General features: G+C 39.2%; 2 protein-coding genes across 3 annotated transcripts in view; one reads left to right on the top strand and one right to left on the bottom strand.

Moving 5' to 3' along the window:
* PRPF40A (pre-mRNA processing factor 40 homolog A) overlaps nt 1-2418 on the bottom strand; it is a 42041-nt gene extending 39623 nt beyond the window's left edge. Inside the window, exon 1 of the mRNA XM_070942052.1 lies at nt 1709-2418. Within this exon, the coding sequence (XP_070798153.1) occupies nt 1709-2116 (408 nt within the window). The 5' untranslated portion in view covers nt 2117-2418. The remainder of the gene's footprint in view (nt 1-1708) is intronic.
* Nucleotides 2419-2483: 65 nt separating this feature from the next.
* On the top strand, nt 2484-17032 carry ARL6IP6 (ARF like GTPase 6 interacting protein 6). 2 transcript variants are annotated; one of them, XM_070957002.1, is made up of 5 exons: nt 2484-2565; nt 2985-3099; nt 7861-7911; nt 10053-10185; nt 16646-17032. In XM_070957002.1, the coding sequence occupies exons 1-5, from the start codon at nt 2539-2541 to the stop codon at nt 16737-16739; spliced, it is 420 nt and encodes a 139-aa protein (XP_070813103.1). In that variant the 5' UTR covers nt 2484-2538; the 3' UTR covers nt 16740-17032. The 2 variants fall into 2 exon arrangements, with proteins under 2 accessions (XP_070813103.1, XP_070813102.1); XM_070957001.1 differs by having other exon boundaries at nt 2528-2892.
* The last annotated feature ends 7807 nt before the right edge of the window (nt 17033-24839 follow it).

Here is a 24839-nt window from a genome sequence, read left to right as displayed (position 1 = left end):
AATGATACAAGTTTATTAAATATTCCTGCAAATAATATTGTCATTGACCTACTTCATTTGAAAATAGCTATAAGACTTGGCAACTTATGAAACATGAAGTTACGACTGTTCAAATGCTTCACATATATTGGTAACATTCACATGGAACAATAATAATGAATGTTGACTTGTCACTGAAACTTCATACTTTTTCTCCTGTAACTACAGCACTAAATAGAAAGGATTACTTTGTTTTATGACTCAAATCAAGTTTACTGTCCCCCTTTAAGCCAGTATAAAAAACTACAGGGTTGTCTGTTTGTTTTTGGTGATCTACATAGCAGTGGAAAAATCAGGAGTTGCAGGTGAACAGTGAAAGAGTGATATGAAAGTCAATGGATTGCTTGGATCAATAAATGAATGAAATAAGCAAATATTTATAAATAAATATAAATAAATTCATACTAAACTGTAGTCCTCCAGAATTCTGGCTCGGTTTTCCAAATAATTGTGCCAAATAGTTTCAATTTGTCAAATCCTATTTATAATTAAATTACTATAAAGTTGGCAAATCTGAACACCTATTGTTCTGGAAAAGGCTCTAAATGGTGGAAAAGTTAGAAGAAAAGAGAAAAAGATGACCACCAACAAGGTGGATGGACTCAGTAACACTGGCACTAAAAAGACCTGAAAGAACAGATTAAGAATAGACAATCAAGGCATCAATGTGGTTGCTAGAAGTCAAAAAGAATGCGATGGCACATAATCAACAATACTGATTGGGAGATTTTTCAAATGATAATATAAATACCCTGTTTCCCCCAAAATAAGACATCCCCTGATAATATGTCCAATCAGGCTTTTGAGCGCATGGCAATAAGGCCAAGCGCTTATTTCAGGGTTCAAAAAAATATAAGACAGGGTCTTATTTTCGGGGAAACACGGTATTCCTATTTCTTCCTATTCAATTCCTATTGATTCCCTCCCATAGGCGCTGCTGCAAAGATTAAGTCTCACCATTCTCTTGAATGGTGGGAAAATATGCACTTAACAGGCCTTTCTAGCATTCCTTTCTAAGTGCTGGGAAAAGAAAGCCAATTTGACAGACTGATGATCAAGGTGCTTCTTCCCATTTCGCTTGTCATCCAAGAAGCTGCTTCACTTCAGAGCTGAAGAAGCTTCTTGAATGAGAAGCGAAACGTCTTCAAAGGAAAACCAGAAAGTCCAGTTGCCTCTTGAGGGGTGGGGGGGAAGCACCTTTGGGACAACCATGACCTGGATGACTTGTAGAATCTCCATAGATATCAAGCAACAAGTTTAACGTTCATCCAGCGTTCAGGCATTAGCTAAACCTCCCATACCGGCTGGATGCTAAAGGGTCTAAAAACCTGTGCCCGAAGACCACCCAGCCTACCGTTTACCATTCAAATACCTGCACTTATAAACTCTGAGGGGAAAAATTGCAGCCAAGGCAGACTCCAGGAGCGGAGAGTAACTCAAGAGTCCCTTGCGACTAGACTCCCTCCTCACTTTCAAATGAGGCCAAATGACTCCCTCTCCTCACCTTCAAATGAGGGTGTTTTGTTTTTTTTAAATTTCACTTCACGGTGATGAAATTTGGGACGGGAGCTGAAACCGAAGCAAAAGCGTAAAACTTTTAACTTTCGCCTCCCCCCCCACTTTCCCTCACACCAAAAAAAATAAAAATAAAAATCGCCTGCCCACCTACCATAACAGCATCTCGGCCCATGCCGCCGCCGCCGGTTCCTCCCCCGCCGCCGCCCAGCCTCATCGCAGGGTTGAGGAGGCTCCCGCTGCCCGCACTGTTACCGCCGCCGCCGCCCCTGCCGAGGAGCCTCCCGCGGAGAGGCTGGCGAGAGGACGGCCCGAAGGGAAGGAGCGGTTCGGGTTCCCCGCGCGGAGGAAGGAGAGGTGCCAGAAGACTGACGGGCTTCCCGGCAGGCCAGTCCGGCCGGCCTCCCATGCGGGCGCTTTTCGGCGACTGTTCCGGCCCAGGAGCTCCCACAGGGCGCACGCCTTCGCCGGGGTTGAGCTGCATCAGGGGGGGAGGCTTGGGCAGCGAGAAGGGCAACGGCTGAGGAGAGGCCGCGGCGGCCGCCGAGTCTCCACCTGACATCGCTTTCCCCCCTGGCGCAGGCCTGGCTCCGCCGAGCCGGCGCTGCTTAGTTCCGCCGAGATCCGAGGGGAGACCGTTAGCCGGAAACCGAACAGAGAAGAAGGGAAGGGAGACCGGACCGGGGACGCGGGTGCGGGGGGGGGGAGAGAGGAGGGGTTACTGGTCGGAAGTCTGCGAGGTGGGATCACCGCGCACGCGGCCGGAGGAGGAAAGAACAAAACCTCACGCCGGTAGGGGAGGGGCTTCTGCTTCTCCTCTCGCCGAAGGCGGGCGAACGGCCAAGATTGGAGTGTGTGTGTGTGTGTGTGCGGGGTGGGGAGGGGGGCAGTAGGAGCCGGAATGGAAGCGAGGAGGGGGAAAAGAGAGACGCGCGCACCGCAGAGGACGCTGGGAAAACAGCTCGCTCCGAGCGACGGAGGTTGATGGGCGGAGCTACGGAAAGCCGAGAGGTACCATTTCTGGCCGTAAAACCAGGCGGGAAAATAATAAATAAAATAAAAGGAACGTGGCGACGAAGGGAAGGTAGAGCCCGACCCACGCGCGTACGCTGAGCCTCCCTAAATGGAACAGGGCAGCATGGGAGTTCCGAGCTCAGACGGTGGGCGTGGCTAGGCGGGAGACAGCGGCGTTCGGAAAAGCAAGCGGGGCTTCGCTTCTGCTGCCGCTGCCGCATCAAGTTCGATCAAGGGCTCTTTGGAAGGCTTTCCCCCCGCCTTTCTGCCCCCCCAAGAAGCAAATATTCCACTGCCATGGAGGCGCGTCATGCAGTTGCTGCGGTTAGTTAGGGCAGAGGTGAAGGGGGCTGGTTGAGACGTCAGGCGGAGTTCACGGAGGGCTTTGAAATTTTATTTATTTATTTTTTTGACAGGGCTCCGAAGCCGCGGGGAGTAAGTGGCCGAGCAGGTCCTGTTCGGTGCTCTGTTGCCTGGCGATGGTTGCCTTGCTGGCGCTCCTGATAGCCATCGCTTGCCTGGCGCTGCGAGGTGAGGCAGGGCGGGAGAGAGCGGCTCCCCTTCCCCAAACAGGGCAAGGTAGACCTAACCTTAACCCTAACCCTAGATGCAGTTTCATTGGCCATGGGATTTTCCAATGTATTTTCCTGGGGTCCAAAAACAACTCAAACAGAGAAGCTGTCAAAGTTGCTATACTTAGAAAAACCTCCAAGGATCTATCTCTAGCATTAATTGTTGGGCATGACTCCAAGAAGATCTAACCCTAGTTTCAGTTTCTTGGCCATGGAATTTTCCCATGTATTTTAAAGTGGTGCTCAAACAACTCCAAATCCACAGTTGTCAACTTTTCTTTCGTTCTAAAACCAATAGGAATCTGTCCCTAGCATTAGCTTCCAACCACAACTCCAGCCCTAGATTCGTTTTCATTGGCAATTGGATTTTCCCAGGTATTTTACGGTGGTCCACAAACAAATCCGAATGAAAAGCTGTCAACTTTCCTTCAAAAACCTCGAGGAATCTGTCCCAAGCATTAGTTTTTGGCCATGACACCAAGTAGACCTAACCCTAACCTTAGCCACAGAAAAGTCAGAACGAAGAGCTGTCAACCCTAACCTTAACCCTAACCAAGTAGATCTAACCCTAGCCCTAACCCTAAATTCTTATTAATTCAAAAGGGATTTTCTGATATATTTTACTGTGATCCACAAAGAACTCAGAATGAAAAGCTGTCAACTTTTCTTCAAAAACCTCAAGGAATCCATCCCATGCATTAGTTGTTGGCCATGATACCAAGTAGATCTAATCCTAACCCTAGCCCTAACCCTAAATTCATATTAATTCAAAAGGGATTTTCCATGTATTTTATTGTCCACAGAAAAGCCAGAACAAAGAGCTGTAAACCAAGTAGAATTTAGGGCTAGAGTTAGGTTTTGGTGTCATGGCCAAAAACTAATGCTTGGGATAGATTCCTCGAAGCTTTTAAAGGAAAGGAAAGTTGACAGCTTTTCATTCTGATTTGCTTGTGGACAGCAGTAAAATAAATGGGAAAATCCCATTTGAATTAATATGAATTTAGGGTTAGGGTTAGGGTTAGGTTTAAGTCTACTCGGTGTCATGGCCAAAAACTAATGCTTGGGATAAATTCCTTACGGTTTTTGAAGGAAGGAACTTTAACAGTTTTTTTCATTCCTACTTGTTGATTTTCAATTGAAAATGAATATTGGTTAGGCTTAAGTTTAGATCTACATGGTCAAAAAGTAATGATATGGATAGACTCTCAAGGTTTTTGAAGGAAAGGATAGTTGACAAGCTTTTTATTCTGAGGTTTTTTTGGATCAAGGAAAATACATTGGAAAATCCTACTTTTGACAATCTATGGTCAGTGTTAGGTTTAGGATTAGGTTTACATATGGTCATTGTTGAAAACTACTCTCGGGATAGATTCTTAAAGATTTTCTAAGAAAAGCGACATTGACATCTTTTGCTCTAGTGCTCTTCATAGTCCACAGTAAAACACATGGGAAAATCCTGTTTTCAAGTATAATGAATCTTGGGTTATGGTTAGGCTTAGGTCTTGGTGTCGTGACCAAAAACTATTGCTAGGCATATCTTCTGAGTTGTATTTTCAGGAAAGTGACATTGACTTCTGATTTTTTTTTTTTTTTTTTTTTTTGTGAACCGCAGTAAAATACATGGTAAAAACACATTTCCAATCAAAATGAAACAAAAGTTAGTTAGGTCTACTTAGAGTTAGGTCCAGAAATTAGTGCTAGAGTAGATTCCTAGAATTTTTCAAATGAAACAAAGTTGACAGGTTTTTCTTTATGGACCACAGTAAAATTTGTTAGAAAATCCAATTGCAAATGAAAATTAATCTATGTTTAGGATTAGCATTAGGTCTATTTGGAGTGATGGCTGGAAATCTATGCTAGAGATAGATTCTTAGCTGTTTCCTAAAGGAAATCAATGTTGAATCTTTTAATATTAGCATAAATTTAATCTTTTAATATTTAATATTTCTAATAATTAAATTATTATAATTTAATTATATTATACTATATATTATATTTTATTTTATTTTACTTTTATTTTACTTTAGATTTATATACCGCCCTTCTCCCTAGGGACTCAGGGCGGTGTACAGCCAAGTAAAAACACATATATACATAATACATAATACATAGATTAAGAACAGATTAAAAGGAAATATCTCAATTTGGCCCAAAATTTAAAAAGACAAATTTAAAATCATTTAAAATCATTTAAAAGGATTTGTTAGGCCAGCCCGGCTTGTTGAAAAAGGAAAGTTTTAAGGGAACGGCGGAAGGCACGAAGGTCTTGGATTCTCCTTATCTCTGGGGGCAGTTGATTCCAGAGGGTGGGAGCCCCCACAGAGAAGGCCCTCCCCCTGGGGGTCACCAGCCTGCATTGCTTGGCTGATGGCACCCCGAGGAGGCCCTCTCTGTGGGAGCGCACGGGTCGATGGGAGGTCGTCGGTGGCAGAAGGCGGTCTCGAAGATAACTAGGTCCTATGCCATGGACCTAATATTAATTTATTATATTATAAATTATTAAATATTTAAATAATAATTAAATTATTGCTAATTTAATATTAGCAATAATTTAATCTTTTAATATTAGCATAAACGTTATTGTCATTTTTTTTTACTCTGAGCACAGTGGCACACATTAAAAATGAAATTCTTGCTCTCAAAAGAAAATGTATATCTATCCATACCCATACCGTGTTTCCCCCAAAATAAGAGCTATCCCAAAAATAAGCCCTAGTATGATTTTTATGTGTGAAGTTAATATAAGCGCTACCCACAAAATAAGCCCTATTTAAAAGCCTACAGTGCACAGCCTGCCACCTATCCATGCCATCTGGTTGCTCGTGGTGCTGCCAACACGAGGTGAGGCAAGGCAGGGGTGGGGGTAGAACTGCCCCACACCAGCTTACTTCAGGGCCCCTGCAGCCAGACCATCCATGCCCTGACAACTGCCTTGCGGTGGCAGCACTGGCAGCCATGTCTAGCAGGAGCCCACGTGGCCTCCAGCCCACTTCTTCTGCTTGCTCACAGCTGCAACGGAGCAGGAGGCTGAGTGAGGCACCAGTGCCACAGCCACAAGGCGAGACAGGTGTCAGGGCGTGAATGGGCTGGCTGTGGGGGCTCTGAGGTAAAACGGTGCAGGGTGCATGGGGCAGCTCCACCCCTCTGCCTCGCCTTGTAGCTGCGGTAATTGGTCTTATTTTGGGAAAAACAAGTTTACATAACACATCTATGCACATTACACATACATACATACATACACACATATCCCTATATCTTTATATATACAGTGCATTCCAAAACTACTCAGACCCCCTTCACTTTAGTCAATTTTGTTGTACTGTAGCCTGATTCTACAGTTGTTGGAATTCATGTTTTCCTCATTAATCTACACTGTGTACCCCATAATGATAAAGTGAAAACAGTATTTTTGAAATGTCTGTAAATTTATTAAAAAGAAAAAACTGAAATATCACATTGGTATAAGTATTCAGATCCTTTGCAACAACACTTGAAATTTAGCTCTGGTTTTTCCGAATTCTCTTGACCACTTGTGACATGTTTCTGCACTTTGATTGGAGTCGACCTATGGTAAATTAAATTGATTGGATATGATTTGGAAAGGCACACATCTCTCTAGAGAAGGCCTCACAGCTGACAATACATACTATAGCAGAGCAAAAGCCATGAAGTCAAAAGAACTGCCCGCAGAGTTCAGAGACAGGATTATTGCAAGGCACAGATCTGGAGAAGGTTACAATAAACTTTCTGCTGCACTGAAGGTTTCTAAGAGCACAGTGGCCTCCATAATTCTCAAATGGAAGTAGCTAAGCACAACCAGGACTTTTCCAAGAACTCGTCACCCAGTCAAACTCAGCAATTGGGGGAGAAGGCCTTAGTAAGAGAAGTGATCAAGAATCCGATGGTCACTCTGACTGAGCTCCAGAGATGCTGTGTGGAGATGGGACAGAGTTCCAGAAGAACAACTATCACTGCAGCTCTTCACCGATCTGGCCTTTATGGCAGAGTGGCTAGACAGAAGCTTCTCCTCAGTGCAAAGCACATGAAAGCCCGCTTGGAGTTTGCCAAAAAGCACCTGTAGGACTCTTAAGATTGTGAGGAACAAGATTCTCTAATCTGATGAAACTAAAATTGAACTGTTTGGCTCAATTCTAAATGTTATGTCTGGAGCAAAGCAGGCACTGCTAATTACCTGCCCCAATATCATCCTAACAGTGAATGAAGCATGGTAGTGGCAGCATTGTGCTGTGGGGTTGTTTTTCAGCAGCAGGGACTTTTTATTTTCATATTTTTTTGTAGCTTGTGTTTGTTTCCTAATTGCAACTATAATAATCAAAAATTATTAAAAACAAACATATGTTTGATATCCAGTAATATTTCTTCACATTACTATGTCTTACTACAGAGATCATAGTCATCTAGCTTAAGTGACACACAATAGCAGAAAAAATTAATTACATCTTTTTTTGTTGTTTTTTCTTTGTTTTTATCGTATACATGATGTACAATGACAATAAAGACTTTGAATTTTCAAAATATAACTCAATGCTTTTCTCTGAATATTAAACTGAAAGCTCGTTTAGTAGGAAAACTGTTGTTGATCTCTTGTCTCCCATTCCATAATAATTGGCTTGATTTAAAATTCCTTGTAAATTTTAAAATTCTTTAAACATTTTAAATTTTAAAAATTAAAGTAAAAATAAACTTTTTTTATTTACAGATCCAGGACATGAAAAAGAGAAAATGGATAGTACAGAAACCAGCATTTTAGGTGAGGCTTATTTTGTAACTTCATTTTGGAATTGTGACAATTTCCTTATATTTGGTGGGTATTCCTTTTGACAGAAATGGAACATTTTGCAATTCATTCATAAATTAATGTATGCTGCTGTATCATTAAAATACCTATAACTGATCGGCTTTCTTACCTACAAATTTGAATTTTTGTAGTTACTTTTTGTTTTCTAATTGTAATCTTTAATAAGAATTATTAAAAATAAAGCATATTATTGTTCTATATCTAGTAATATTTTTATGAGAGTAGAATAGATGGGGTTCCTCATACAAAAACATTTAAATTTCAAATTGTATCAAATTGTGTAATATCCACCAAGTATGCTGGCAGTCATAAGAGTTTCAGAGTTTTATGTATAGTCTTTATTCTACCCATTCCATTTCTCAATTTAAATTGATGAACACTTTCTACAGATCAGTAAGTTGAAAAAGTAAAGTGCAAACACAGTAATCATGACTGCAATCCTAAAAACAGTTAAATAGAGGCAGGTCCAGTATAAGTAAGAGACTAACTAAATATATTTTGGGTTATGTTGTGTTTTTTCCTTGGACATGATATAAGTCCATTAACTTTTTGGTTTATTCCAGGTAGTTGTTATTTCTTGGTGGTAGAATTCGGGCATTTTTGTTAGGGATATGCACATTTGAAATGTATACTAATTGTATCAGAAGTGTGTTCAAGGTCAAGATGACCTCTTTTTGAAACAGAGGAAAGTTGTGAGCTTGGGATACTTCCAGACATACTGGTCCAGCTTTTTCTAACTTAAAATGGGGTATTTTGAATTCAGCATTTTGCATACCGTATGTTAATGCTGAAGTTGTAATTTTGAGATTTCATGATTTGCATAATTTTTATTTTAAAAAATTCAAAAAAGGACTTAAAAGCTAGCAAGAACTAATATAAAGAAAAGGGAGAAAAAAGAAAGTACAGGTAGTCCTCAAGTTAGGAATGGAATGTGGCCTCTCCATTCCATTCGTAACCCAAGGATTCGTGGAAGTGAATCTCGTACCTTGAACGCTAATCGAATGTGAGGCTCGTTAAGTACACAAGAGGTATTTCAGGGTGGGGAAGGCCATGTGGAAGAGGCCATCTGCCTAAGACCACCCCAGGCCTCCCCGACCCAATGAAATACCTCATACTCCCCACAATTGCTTCCCCCTCCAACCTGCCATGCCGGGTCACTTACTGTGCAAAGATCCAGCAAGCAGTCTCCTCTCCAGCCTCTCAGCTGCGTGCACTCCTGTGCAGTTTCATTTAGGCCTGTGCAGGCCTCGCCCAGCACATTGTAGGCCAAAATGGAGTGTCCTCCAACGCTCCATTTCGGCCTGCAATGTGCTGGGTGAGGCCTCCAGAGGCCTGAACAGAGCGTCAGAGGGACAGGACTGCCCCTCCAAACCTCCATTTTGGCTGGCAAAGTGCAGGACGAATATTGCAGAGCCTCTGAGTTGTTTGTAAGGGCGAACAACTGCTGTGGTGCTGCAAGATGTGTAGTTTCGGAACTTGTTCATGAATGCTAGGGGGCGCTTATCGCGTAACTTTGAACATTTGCTAAGGGAACGCTGGTAACCTGGGGATTACCTGTAAAAGCTAAATGTGCAAAAAGAATGAATGGAAAGAATTAGAAGTAGTTTCTTATTTTCTTTACAGCAATTATAAATACAAATACAAATACAAAATTCCCTCTTATTCTTTAATTATCAAAAAACTATATTTTTTCTGCAATCTATTTTTCTTATAAGTCATCAGTTCATTTTTTTCTGTTTCATGCAAAAAGACTGTCAGGGGTTTCCATTCAGCAATGAACATAGATGTTTTTTCTCTGGTCAAGGAAATAAATTTAATCATTTCTGCAGGTTCCATCATCATTACTAACCGTTCCTCTATTCTGAGTGGTGCCAAATCTTTCCATCTTTGTGCCTATAATAATCTCACTTCAGTTATCTTATATAAAAACAAAGATCCTTGACTTTTTCCAGCTGTTTGTCCATCTATCCCAAGAAAATAACCTTCTTGTTTCAATTGCATATTGATCTTTAAAATCCTCTGAATCAGTGTATGTATTTACATCCAAAACATTCTAGTCTTCCTTGTTTACAGTTGAGTTTTTCTTCCATAAGGATTTTGGAGTATTCTTGTTCTAGCCATGATGACTGGGCTGTCGTGTTGCAGTTTTTCCTGGACAGTTATCTATTTTGATTCATTTGAACCAGGAATGTTTCCTCCTACTCCACTCTCACCTGCACGATTTAAGTGAGTATCAGTTTAGAAAGTATCAAATGTGAATGGATATTGGGCTTAAAAGTCTGCCTTAAGAAATTGATACAATATGCATGCTACGTTTTCACATGATCTCCTGCAATACTGAGGAGTTTTCTTGGTTAATTTATACTTTTTATTGTATTAAAAACTTTGTAAAAGTTGTAAAAATTTGATTGTAAAAACTTTGATTGGCAAGTCACAATGGGCAATGGCTCATCTAATGATGACTATAAATATGGAAGACTGTGACTTGCAATGTTAGAGGAAAAAAAGTAACAAGCATAAATTAAGATTCAAGGAACTGTACTGATAGGGCAGATGTAAAAAAATGTTTAATAGAAGGATGAAGTAAAAGAGTCTATGAATAAGGAAAATATGTGAAATATTGCTGCAAAAAAGGTGAGAAAGATATGTGCTAGTGGTATAGCCAAAGAGATCAAAGAATGATTAGCATCAAAATAGGCAGAAAAATACAGCAATTTATTTGGAAATAAAAATGTTTTTTTAATTGGATGAATAAACCTAAAGAAGCGATGTCCAACTCCATGCATAGAATTAAAAATTAAAGTGAAAAAATTATATGGGATAAACTGAAGCTAAGAAATCTTTGAGGAGAGTTTTAGAATTTTTTGTAGAAAGGCTAATAATGTCAGATTGAAATGAATACTGTAAACTCAGTTGAAGAAAACGGAAGAATTAAAAGTTATAATGCTATGAGAATGTTGAAAACTTGTAATGCTGAAGGTGTAATCATGTAGCTGGAGAAATGTTAAAATATTGTGTTAAATGTTAAAATGTCAATAAACAGGTAGTCCTCTATTTACAACAGTTTGTTTAGTGACAGTTCAAAGTTAGAACGGCACTGAAAAAAGTGACATGTCTGTTTTTCACACTTACAAACGTTGCACTAGCCCTATGGTCCTGTGAGCAACATTTAGATGTTTGGTGATTGGTTCATATTTATGACGATTTGCAGTGTCTCGGGGTCATGCAATCCCTTTGTGTGACCTTCTGAGAAGTAAAGTCAAGAGGGAAGTCAGATTCACTTAACAGCCATGTTACTAACTTAACAGTTGCAGTGATTCACTTAACAGAGCAGTTAACATTGATTGGGTAGATGCAGGGGCGACATTATAATATAAATTTAATTATATTTAAATGGTACTTTAAATTATTGTATTTTATCTCGATTTTATTTTAGATCGTATTTTATTCTAATTGTATTTTAATTGCGAGTTATTCCAATCTTACTTAATTTGTTTTACCAAACCTTTGTAATGATTTGTCTTTGTAATTCTGCACTTGATATGGCCCAAAGGGCTAATCAATAAATAAAAATTGAAAAAAATTGAAATTGATTCACTTAACAACTGTGGCAAGAAAAGTCATAAAATGGGGCAAAATTCACTTAACAAGTGTTTCATCAACAGAAATTGGGCTCAATTGTGGTTGTAAGTCGAGGACTACCTGTAATTTGCTTGTGGAGTGGCTGTGCAACTTGTTTAATCTGTCTTTAAAGGCTGCATGTGTGCATGACAGAAGTTTAAGGGTATTTGGAAAGCTATTTGGCATAAATCTAATTGAAAGACTATGATAACTTACTATGAGCAGAATTTAATGAATGAAATATAGTTTTATGGGAGGAAGCAGACTATTCTACCCAGCAGATCATTTGCTGATTTAGAAAAGTATGATAAATGTTTTTAATAATAATAATAATAATTTTATTTCTATACCGCCCTTCTCCCGAAGGACTCAGGGCGGTGCACAGCCAATTTAAAAACACAAGACACAACAATGATTAAAAATTAAAATAATTAAATAGATTTGGCCCATTTAAAACCCCAAAAATTTAAAATACCCCAATTTAAAATTATTATGTTGATAGCCAGGGCCTGGCGGAACAACAGGGTCTTCAATGCGCAACGAAACACCCGGAGGTCGGAGATCTTACGTATTTCCGGGAGCAGTTCATTCCACAGGGCTGGGGCTCCCACAGAGAAGGCCCTCCCCCTGGGTGTCATCAGCCGACATAACTTGGCTGATGGCACCCTGAGGAGACCCTCTCTGTGGGAGCGGACTGGTCGGTGGGAGGCTATTGGTGGCAGAAAACGGTCTCGAAGATACCCGGGTCCTATGCCATGGAGCGCTTTAAAGGTGGTAACCAACACCTTGAATCGCACCTGGAAGACCACTGGGAGCCAGTGCAGCTCGCGCAGGAGGGGTGTCACGCGGGCACAACGAGTTGCGCCCATAACCACCCACACGGCCGCATTCTGGACCAGTTGGAGCCTCCGAGTGCTCTTCAAGGGGAGCCCCATGTAGAGAGCATTACAATAGTCCAGCCGGGAGGTGACAAGGGCATGAGTGACCGTGCGCAAGGCGTCCCGGTCCAGAACGGGCTGCAACTGGCGGATCAGGCGAACCTGATAAAAGGCCCCCCTGGCCACGGCCGTCATGTGCTCTTCTAAAGACAGCCGTGCGTCCAGGAGGACACCCAGATTGCGAGCCCTCTCTGTGGGGGGCAAAGATTCACCCCCAATAGTCAGCGATGGCACCTGCTGACTATATCGGGACGCCGGCAGCCACAGCCACTCGGTCTTGGACGGGTTGAGTCTGAGCCTGTTCCTCCCCATCCAGACCCGCACGGCCTCCAGGCAGCGAGACATCACATCAAGGGCATCGTTGGGGTGGTCTGGGGTGGAGATGTACAGCTGAGTATCATCAGCGTACAGATGACACTTCACCCCAAAACCACAGATGATCTCACCCAGCGGCTTCACATAAATGTTGAACAGAAGGGGCGAGAGGACCGACCCTTGTGGCACTCCCCATGCGAGACGCCTCGAGGTCAACCTCTGCCCCCCTGCCAACACGAACTGCGAGCGGTCGGAGAGGAAGGAGGAGAACCACCACAGAACGGTGCCCCCTATTCCTAACCCTCTCAACCGCCGCAGCATGATACCATGGTCGATGGTATCAAAAGCCGCTGAGAGATCTAATAGGACTAGGACAGAGGAGCAACCCCTGTCCCGAGCCCTCCAGAGATCATCCACCAACGCGACCAATGCCGTTTCTGTGCTGTGACCCTGCCTGAAGCCCGACTGGCACGGGTCTAGATAGATAGCTTCATCCAGGTGCCCGGGCAGTTGTCGTGCCACCACACTCTCAACAACCTTCGCCACAAAACGAAGGTTGGAGACCGGACGGTAGTTAGCTAATTCAGCCGGGTCCAGGGAAGGCTTCTTGAGGAGGGGCCTCACCACCGCCTCTTTCAAGGCGGCGGGAAAGGCACCCTCACTCAGAGAAGCTTTTTTTGAAGGCTTATAAGAGAAATATATGAAAGGAATAACCAGACATAAAGTTAAATGAAATGCTTAGCAAATGGTTCAGTGCTGCTTAAAGAACAAGTCTGTGTTGCGTGATGTCTCCTCGATTTAATGTATTTTTGGATAAATGTATATAGGGAATGCTTGTGCCATCAGAAGCATCCTGGTTAAAGAAGTGAATGCTTGTATATTCACAGCATTACATACCCGTATACAGATGACATGCTGTTATCTGAGAACCTGAATGATTTGCAGTGCAGCTTAGATAGATTGTATGAAGCATCGTGAAATCTGAATCTTAAGGTTTAATGAGATTTTTGTAAAAAAATATAGAGACAGTTGTGTCATTGAGATTAGAACTTTTTTTGCTATGATGGATGAATAGAATGGAGGAAATGTGGGACTCAGTTTTTTGTTAGGATTTTATCAATGAGGCACTATAATACAGAGAGATGAAAGAAATGTAAAAATTAGAGACTAAAGAGTGGATTTGGAAAAATGAATTGATGGAGACCTTGAAATTAACTACTTTGGTTATTTTAAGATTTTGTTTAGATTTATTTTTAAATTATTGATTATTTTTATAATTTATCTTGATAATGATGAATAAGTATTTTTGAATTAATGACTAGATAATTAGATTTGTTTAAGATTGTAAACATATTGTAAATGCTATTAGGGTTAGATGATGGTTATATTATGGTTAACTTAGAATAAGAGATGATTTACCGATGATATATTTGTATCTGTACTGAGGAAAGTTGAAAGTCTTTTTTATTTTTTCTTTCTTTTCTCACACTTTTAAATGTCTCCTCTTTTTTATTTTTTCCCCTAATTTTTATTACATATTTTATTTTTTCTTTGAAATTTAAGTATTTTTTAAAAAATATAAATCTAAAAATAAATTTCTTGAAGGCCGCACAATTATATTTGATAAAAAATGGCTGTAATATAAACAATGTAATTTATAATTTTTGTTGTTGCAAAAAACAACAACAGAATAAGCTGATTAATTTGTGTCCCTTAAAGAAGGAAAAAATTTAAGTGGAAATGATGGCAGAAAAATATGTGTGTAATATATAGTGTATTGTAAGGAATTGTATTTGTCAAAAGAAATGAACATGATTATTATGGGTAAATCACGAAGTACTTAAAGGTGTGGTAAAGCAAGAAAATAAGGTTTAAGAATGAATGGACCACAAATTTACTTTTTAAATAAGTTCAATAATTTGCTTTTATCTAATAGAAATGGCCCTTTGTTGGCTTTTGTATTAGGAGCAATGTTCACATTCGTATACTAAGACAACAAATTAAGCAGTTTCAGGAGTTGGCCAGCAGAGTGTATTGTAGCATAATTTTTTACAATCCAAAGTATAAAATTCTTTTCTTGAGAATTCCAGAAAATGTAAAAATATTATAAAAAAGATGTAAAATCCATATATAATAGATCTTAATAAGCCAATCAGAATTCAATCAGTTGAGTTTGAATTCATTGTTATTCTTATTATCAAAATATAATACATATCTTACAGCTAGAGACTTTGTTGATCTTGGATGTTAAACAGTTAGATTTAGTTATAACTGAAATGGGAGGCCACTATGGAGTGCCTGGTTGTAGGCTATACTTAAGAATTAAAAAAATATACAGTGCATTCAGAAAGTATCCAGACCCCCTTCACTTCTGTCGATTTTGTTATGCTGTAGCATTGTTCTACATTGACGAAATTCATTTTTTTTCTCATTAATCTATACTCAGAACCCCATAATGACAAAGGGAAAATAGATTTTTAGAAATGTCTGTAAATCTATTTTAAAAAAACTGAAATCTCATATTGGCATAGGTATTCAGACTCTTCATTCAACACTTTGTTGAAGCACCTTTGGCAGCAATTACAGCCTCGAGTCCTTTTGGATATGGCATGACAAGCTTTGCACATCTGCAAAGGGGATTTTCTGCCATTCCTCCTTGCAAATCTTCTCAAGCTCAGTCAGGTTGAATGGCGACCGTCAGTGGACATCCATTTTCAGGTCCCTCCAGAGATGCTCAATAGTGGTCAAGTCAGGGCTCTGGCTGGGCCACTCTAGGATATTCACAGAGTTGTCCCTAAGCCACTCCTGCGTTGTCTTGGCTGTGTGCTTAGCATCGTTGTCATGTTGAAAAGTGAACCTTCACCCAGCTTGAGGTCCTAATGCTGCCACCAACATGCTTCACTGTTGGGATGATATTGGGAGGTGATGAGCGGTGCCTGGTTTCATCCAGACATAATGTTTAGCGTTGAGGCTAAACAGTTCAATCATCAGACCAGAGAATCCTGTTCCTCACAGTCTGAGAGTCCTTCAGGTGCTTTTTTGCAAACTCCAAGCTTTCATGTTATTTTGCATATTCCAAAAGAAGGCAGTGGCAAACAGTGTCTATACTTCTGCCAAGAATAGCATATTTTTATGTGTAGTTTTCATTGTATGTGTTGGTACATACGAATAGACAAACATATACAGTAAGTCTAAACGTGTCAAGTTAAGTAATATTTATTAGTGTTTTCATACACTGACTATATTGTGTAGTGATCGTTTAAAATAATGAAAAAAACATTTTTAGGCTAGTTGCCGGTCTATGTTGGAACAAACATATGCCTAAAAATTAGTTGTATAATTTAGGCGGTCTTAAAACTTACTGTGAGTTCATTCCTCCACAATTCCTTATTATCCAAATCCTGTTTGATTGGGATATGGCAGCATGTTTCACCCAAAAACTTTTACACAAACATTTTTAACACTACGTAAGAAATTTATCTGCAATATTTGCCATAATGGTTTATAAGGCTGGCTAGTGGGGTGTGCATGAGATCTCCATATAGGACATTGGTGCAGATCTTAGGTGGTGACTAAATGCAAAAGTTTGTATACAAATTTAAAATACTGAGAAGGAGTTAACGTTTACGTTAACTCCTTACAATGAAAAGGGCAGCTCACTAGATGGTATTACTGTGTTCAGAGGCAGATACATATTAGCATATAGTAAGCATTAAAATGAAGCCAGCTTATCTGTGTAAAATGTTTCATGGCTTGAAATATCTGTCCTCTCTAATCTGTTAATCAATTAACTGATCTTCTTTTCTTTTCAGGCGACTGACTGGACACTCTTTTCATATGGGCTATAGTATGGCTATATTGAATGGAATCGTGGCAGCTTTCACTATAGCCTGGTATCTTTTATAATCTGCTTTTAAATCTGTATTTCAGAATATAGCCCTTGAAACCAACCAGGCAGCCATTTGTACACAATATGGTATTTGCTACACTTCCAATTTGTTTTGTTTAAAACGAGGGAAAATACTAAAACACATGAACTGATGGAATTTGACAAGGAAAGTCAACCCACGCATTTAAGGAACCATTTTCAGATTCCACTTGACAGGCTCGACTAAGAATGAATGGTGATGTTTAATTCTGAAGATCTTCCTACAGTATTTTCTGTATACCATTAAATAAATTTAAAAATATGCCTCATATATATAGCAACAACTTATTGGATTTGTTCTATATACTAAGTAATTCAAAGTGTTTTATTTACTGGAATTAGATTTTTTTATATATTATTCATTAACGGAGGTCATGTATTGAGCTTAAATTGCTTTGAAAGGGTTTTTTTTTCATTGATACAATGATTTGAAGTGGTATTTTCCCATGTGTGTATTCAATATGCAGTATTAACCCTTCTGCCTTCCCAGCCTTTATGCTTCAAATACTTTGTATTAGAGTAGCCTCATTTCTAGACTACCATGGACTAGAAATTACGGGAAACAATGAAAATTATTGTCTAAATAGCTTGGTGTTCTTGGATGCTAAATTGGTATTTTGTGGTGTTTAAAAATAATTAAAAATTAAGGTACTTATAGTTGATAAGGCAAAATGAAAAAATTGAACTCTACATTATTTGTAATAAGTAAAGATGTACAAGGGACATGGTGGCTCAGTGGCTAAAACACTGAGTTTGTCGATCGAAAGGTTGGCAGTTCAGCAGTTCGAATCCCTAGTGCCACGTAATGAGGTGAGCTCCCGTTACTTGTTCTAGCTTCTGCCAACTTAGCAGTTCGAAAGCATGTAAAAAATGCAAGTAGAAAAATAGGGACCACTTTTGGTGGGAAGATAACAGTGTTCCATGCGCCTTTGGCATTTAGTCATGCTGGCCACATGACCACGGAGACGTCTTCAGACAGCGCTGGCTCTTCAGCTTTGAATTGGAGATGAGCATTACCCCCTAGAGTCGGGAACGACTAGCACATATGCGCAAGGGGAACCTTTACCTTTACTTTAAAGAGGTACATGTTCTTATTAAAATGTATTGATACAGAAAAAAATCATGTATGTGTTGAATTATGATTATTTCTAAAATACTAAGTTCCTGTTGCACATTAGAACAACAGGAAAATTTAATGAGTGATTTAAGCGTTTTGTAGTGAAATTAATTCAGTGTAAACCTGTTTATTCTCTTTCAACATAAGGAAGGGTTGATAACATATTTGGTTGAAACCAGTTTACGTTTGATGGATGTAAAGTCTTTTCCCCTTATACCTTGAACTCACCAAAAATCTGTGCTAGAGATTCATTAACTATCACGAACAAAATTTCAGCAGCTACAAGAATGTATCAGTATCTGCAGGAACTGAAAGGCTCACCCCTCTTATCGATTATTCTTCCATCAATGAGTTTGGATCTAAAATGTTAGTTTAATTTCTTTCTGATTCTTAAGCAATGTCATATGATATCATTACATTTTGATTATACAGTAAAAAATTATTTTAAAAAAATCCTTTGTTTTATACTTCTTTGTTGGTATGTTTTTCTCCACAAAACTAATAACACAGCATGCAAAAACATTTGGATAATAATCCATTTGATGAATAGCAAAGCACAATTGTAATATTTATCAACTATTTTAATTTTCCGGTGTCTACAATGAGCAAATAATTGAATTATTTTAAACTATTCTTAAATCAGTTTTTGCTCTCACAGCCGGAGGATTGGTTGTGGGCTCAGAAAGAGTCATGGATGAATGTTTTGGCCAGGTTAGTTAATGTTTTGGAGGTTAAATGTAGGAACGGCAAATGAAGCCTCTCAGTTGGAATCAGTTTCCCATTTCTGTTCTTTCAAAAGCACTCTAATGCTCTCAGCAAAATGATCCAAATTGTGCTGTTGGAATCAAACTTCAGCAGCATAATTTGGGATTAGGTGTTAGGCAAAAATAGAAGTGCTCTACTTCCCAGGAGTTTTTTTTTTTTCTTCTATAGCTAGAAATTAATGCTTCCAAAATTTGACCATTGTGCCACTTAGCCTTCGCAGTGCAATCTTGGAATGCAGTGGAGCTACAATTGGGCTTTTGTATTTCTTTGATTATTCTCTCTCTCTCTCTCTCTCTCCCCCCTCCCCCCCTCTGCAATTTTTCTTCCATTATAAAATAGGCATAAGTTTTTTATTTAAATTATTTGATTAAATTTCATCACAGCTCATTGTGAAATTGCATCTTCTTCTCAATGCATCCTTATCCCTTGAAGGAAGGCATTGCTTTTTAAGCTTAATTCTCAATCTGGCCAGCACTTTTCACGTGCAGCAATCGTACTGTAGTTATTAAAGGATTGTACTAGGACTGGAAGACCCAATTTCAATGATCTATTGTTTGGTTGGTTGGTTTTGGTCCCACCTTTATTCTTTTTTATAAATAGCTCAAGGCGGCAAACATACCTAATACTCCTTTGTCCTTCATTTTTCCCCAGAACAACAACCTTGTGAGGTGAGTTGGGCTCAGAGAAAATGATCGCTCCAAAATCACCCAACTGGTTTTCATGCCCAAGGCTGCATTAGAACTCATTCTCTTAGTTCCTAGCCTGGCACATTAACTACTACACCAAACTGGCTCTCAATGCAACCTTGAATCTCTCTGTGTAGTTTTGGAACAGTGGTGAATGCTTTGTTCAAGCCCCGTCAAGCTGGAGTTCTCAGCATTTGCTTATTCAAATTCTCTTCTAATCCCATAATTCTAATGACGTTTGCTTCCTTGGAGCACTTGCAAATTCAGCAGGAACCTCTTATTTGCTGGAAAGCAATTTGACTTCCACACAAGGCAGGGCTTGGCTTTTGTGGAATCCGCTATGCATAGAGATATTCAAATGATGTCAGTGGGAATGGGGATTACCTCCCAGAAGAGCTGTAGATTGATAATGCCTGCATGGGTTTAGCTCTCAAGATTGTTCTTGAGAGGATAATACAGCTGTTGGAGGAGAAAGAACCCTGAACACCATACTGAATTGCTTGTGGAAAGGTATATAAGTGTGATTAATTATTAGAAAACCCAGGATAATTAGTTCTATAGCTCTTTGCTTTCCTGATCCATGTTGCATGAAGAAAAGGGAACTGCAGTGACAGGAATCGGGAGATTTGAGGAATTATGATGTGGATAGCTAATTAAATGTTAACACATTCCATGAAAAATGTTAGTTAAAGAAGAGTATTTCAGTGTTACCTGGACACTTTGCCAGCAACCAGAGAAATATAAAGAAATATAATCAAATTTTGTGTAGTGGCCTGAAGGAATATAGAAGAAGAGATGGAGGACTGTCCTTGGATAGATATCAAAGAACAAATATGCAAGACTTTCAGACTGGTCCTTCCTCAATTAGTAGGAAGTCTAAAGATTTTAAAGCACATTAATCTGCACTTGCTTAAAAAATGAAATCCAAATTTGAGATTTTTAAAAATAAGCTTATATGTATATTCCAAATTTCTCTTTGGACTTCTCGTGTGTGTGTGTTCGTGTGTGCACTACTTGATATTTTCTATGTTATATTAGCCATATGTATCTATGCATAGATATGTTTTTTATAGTAAAAAACAGATATGTTTTTTATAGTAGAGAATGTGATAAAAGCAAAGTTTGAAATAAAATAGGTTTAGAGCAGTTCTTATCTTTTTTTCCCAAATAAATTCACACAAGAAAAGAAAAGGCATTTATATAGCCAAGGTAAGTAAAACAGCAACTATAGGTAATACTTGATATCTGAATAAAATAATGTTCACAAATCAATTATTCCCATTCAAATGAAGCATATGTTAGAAATGTTTTCTATAGATTTATTATTACCAGGACTTCCTATGTACTTTTAATCTCAGTTGTTAAGTATACATACTTGCTTGGAGAAAAATCTTTTATTTTAAAGTATTTGGTGTTTTTTTTTAAAAAAAAATATTCAGATTATTAACTTGCATGAATTCCTTTGGATATGTACCAAAGGATATACTAAAACAATTGGAATAGAGTAGATAATTACTTTTCTAAGAAATACAATTGAGCTTTGTTCTGGCTTTTATATTACTTTATTGACCTAGAAACATTAAATTGCATAATTGTCCAAATAGAAGCTGTTTTATATTTAAATAGTTAGTGAGTCTGACTGAATAACTTAATAAACATATGTTAGGATATATTAATACCATAGTATCTGTGGCTTTTTGAAAGCCAGTTTAGTGTGCTGTAGTGATTTAAATGGTTTAAATACCAGCCTAAAAATGTGGCAACTGGGAGTTCTAGCCCTACCTTAGGCACAAAGCCAAATGATTGATTATGACAGTCATTGTCCCTCAGCCTTACAAAGAAGTCCATAGCAAACCACTATGAAAAATATTCAGTTTTTAAAAACTGCATGGAATTGTCCATGTAGTGCCAGGAATCAAGATCAGCTGGAAGGCAAACCCTTTCACCTACCAGTCCCACCTCCCCTGACCTCATAAAACCATATGGCATTTAGTTCATTATAAATTTACATTTACAACTTGAGCAGGAGTTTGGCATAATGCTTCTAGGGCTTAATTTGGCATTTTATTATTATACCACTTGGGTTATAATATTGGTGGCTGTTTACCTTTGGCCTTCAGGTCTCAAACTATTTAACTTGGCTGTCATCCCTTTAGCTCTCTGGAAGGTTGCAGAAGGGGGCTTCGCAGCATTTTTGCTCTTAATGTTATTTCTCCTTTGCTGCTGTCAGGGAGGGAACAAGGTAGAAGCAAATTAACCTGCATTTTAAAAGAAGGTCTGACTTGGAAATCATTTCTGGACTTTGTACTTGAGTGGAAAAAGATGAAACTGTGATCTAGATTTGTTGTTACAGAAATGGCTAGCTTTTATTATTATGAAAAAGTAAACGTTGGGCTTAGATCTTAATGCCTTATTCAACGGCACTACAGAGGTGGGTTGCCCCCGGTTCGGACCGGTTCACAAGAACCGGTAGTAAAACCAGCGGGATGCTCCACTTACCACCCCAGATGTTGTCATAGGCGATCTGCGCAGAAGCTTGGTGCGCCTGTGAGTGAAGCAAGCACGCGCATGCGATCCCATTGCGAACTGATAGCAAAGATAAGATCACCCCTGATCTAAGCCATTTCAGAACCAGTATGTGATTGTGGCTAAAGTTTGGGCTAGAAGCAGGGAAACTTAGGTTTTAATGTCGCCTAAGCACAGAAGCATACTAGGTGATTTTGGTCCGGTGCTTAGCTCAACCACTCACAGTATTGTAGCCACACACACAAAAAAAAAAAAAAAAAAAAAAGGATTATTTTATACACCACTCTGAAGTCCAGAATGAAAGGAAGTATATAAATAAAGTAAAATCAAAGCTTTCCTGAGCGGCAATACAAAAAATCTATATACTCAAAAATTCTAACCATGCACTGTCAGTCTCTTCCTTTTGTTAAATCAAAGCAGGGGTGAAATCCAGCAGGTTCTGGAGAACCGGTAGCAGAAATTTTGAGCAGTTCGGAGAACCGGCAAATACCACCTCTGGCTGGCCCCAGAGTGGGGTGGGAATGGAGGTTTTGCAGTATCCTTCCCCCAGTAGTGGGGAGGGAATGGAGATTTTGCAGTATCCTTCCCCTGGAGTGGGGAGGGAATGGAGATTTTGCAGTATCCTTCCCCTCCCATGCCCACCAAGCCACACCCACCAAGCCACACCACGCCCACCAAGCCATGCCCAAGAACCGGTAGTAAAAAAATTTGGATTTCACTGCACATTATGTACCTCTTTTTCCCCTGGACTGGGGAGGGAATGGGGATTTTGCAGTATCCTTCCCCTGGAATGGGGTGGGAATGGAGATTTTGCAGTATCCTTCCCCTGCCCTGCCCACCAAGCCACGCCCACAGAACCGGTAAAAAAAAATTGGATTTCACCATTGATACAAAGGGCATTACATGGGCATCTGTAGAATCTAAGCAATGAGGTTTGCATGTTTTGAACAGCTCACTAACTTTGCAGAATCATTTTTGCAGGAAAATATTCAGTATTATTATATAATAACATGTTATATAACAACATGTTATGTTGTTTTATAACGTAATTTAACATACTTTATAGCAGACTTGAAAATTAAATTAATCAAATGTCATATTCTTAGCATGCTAGAGGTCTGCAAATTAAGTTGGGTCATATGTGATCTGCAGATTGCTTACTGCATCCAAAGTATAAAACAAAGGTAGACACATGTTCTGTAGATATTTTGCACTACTTGTTCCATAAGTTTCAGCTAACACAATAGTAAGGAATGATGACCAATACATTTTGGAACACTTCAGTTTGCTTCCTGCTGCCTTAGAGAAGAAAAGAAGTGGAAATGTTTTTTTAAAAATATGATTTATTTTATAAAGCAAAGATTAAAAGACTTCTTATCTACTCCCTTGTCCTCTTTCTAGAACAAGCACTTCCTCTGTCATGTTAGGAATAAACATGTTTAACCAAAGAGTTGGGCAAAATGCTTGTGACCTGAGAGAAGGGTTCATTGCTTAGTATTTTTATTCTGTAGCATATGCTATTTGGCTAATGTAGCTTTGGGATTGTGGTTTAAGATAATCATTAAAGTTTTTGCTTTTTAAAATGTTTTTTTTTCCTATCAGATTTGCAAAATGGCTTATCTTGAAAGCACACCACTTTACTGGAGTGACGCCTGTGATAGAAATTAGATTCTAAGCTATGATTTATCTGTTCTTCCTTTCAATTTTATTTGCGGCAGTACAACATTTGTGCTCAGAATGCTTTCTGTTTCTTCACTGTAATGAGGAACTATAAGGGGTAAAGCCTTGAATTATGAAAAAGGAAGAAAAAGCCAAAGCAACTGAAAAAATGCCTAAAGGCAGAAGTGGCATAATTGCCACTAAAGTTATTGTGCTTTGTACCTTTCAGTAAGATTTTGCCTAAGAGGTGTACTTTGCTCAGCATTCATGGCAGCATAATCTTGTCTCACCCAAATGTTTATCTCTAGGGGGACCTGAGGCAGAACATAAGTCTTCTACCTACTATTCAGGTACTGGGATCAGCAATGTGAGACTTTGATATGCTCCCATGCTGCCTATATGGATTCCTCAATAATCTATGCTTGAGATGTCTTCAAAGAAAGGGAAAGAGTGCCAGAGTTGGAGTGAAGCATCATTCTGAGCCATTGCTTGGAGAAAAACAGTCCTCTGTGGTTGGAGAACCAGGCAGATTTTTTATCCCTGCTCTTGAAATGCCTACTCTGAAAGATATTGTAATAGCATTCAGCGTCAGACTAGGACAAGAGAAAGCCTGGTCTGGATGACTGGGCCAAAGTCACTTGGGGATCTTTCATAAGTAAAGGTTTCATAAGGTTTCATAAAGGTTTCATAAGTCAAATTAATCTTCCCAATCCTGGTACCACACCTCAAACTAGGAAGCTTATTTATTTATATCTCGCCTTTATTATTTTTACAGCTCAAGATGGAGAACATATCCAACACTACTTCTTCCTTTTTTCCCCACCCTGTGAGGTGAGTTGGGTGAAGAGAGAGAGGGACTGGCCCAAGATCATCCAGGCAGCTTTCTTGGCTAAGGTGGGATTTGAATTCATGCCATTTAGCCTTAGCTGTTTCATAGGAGAGTGGCAAGATTCAAATGGGATGGGATGTGTACTAATCTTGGAGCCAGAGTGTAATATAATGTAATCAGTGAAATAAGGCTTTGAATACAAGTAGTCCTTGACTTACAACACTTTGTTTAGTATTCAAACTTACAATGGCACTGAAAAAAGGGACGTACGTCTGTTTTTCACACTTATGACCATTGCAGCATCCCCACACTGATGTGATCAAAATTCAGACACTTGACAACTGAGTCATATTTATGATGGTTGCAATGTCCTGGGGTCATGTGATCACCTTTTGCAATCTTCTGACAAGCAAATTCAGTTAACCATGTTACTAACTTAACAACTGCAGCGATTCATTTAACAATTGTGGCAAGAAAGGTTGTAAAATGAGGCAGA

This window comes from Pituophis catenifer, unplaced genomic scaffold (genome assembly GCF_029215685.1).
Source record: "Pituophis catenifer annectens isolate HBS135680 unplaced genomic scaffold, rPitCat1.0.hap2 SCAF_1, whole genome shotgun sequence".
Lineage (NCBI taxonomy): Eukaryota > Metazoa > Chordata > Lepidosauria > Squamata > Colubridae > Pituophis > Pituophis catenifer.
The sequence above is the reverse complement of the archived record's forward strand: the minus strand, read 5'-3'. Positions and strand labels throughout refer to the sequence as shown.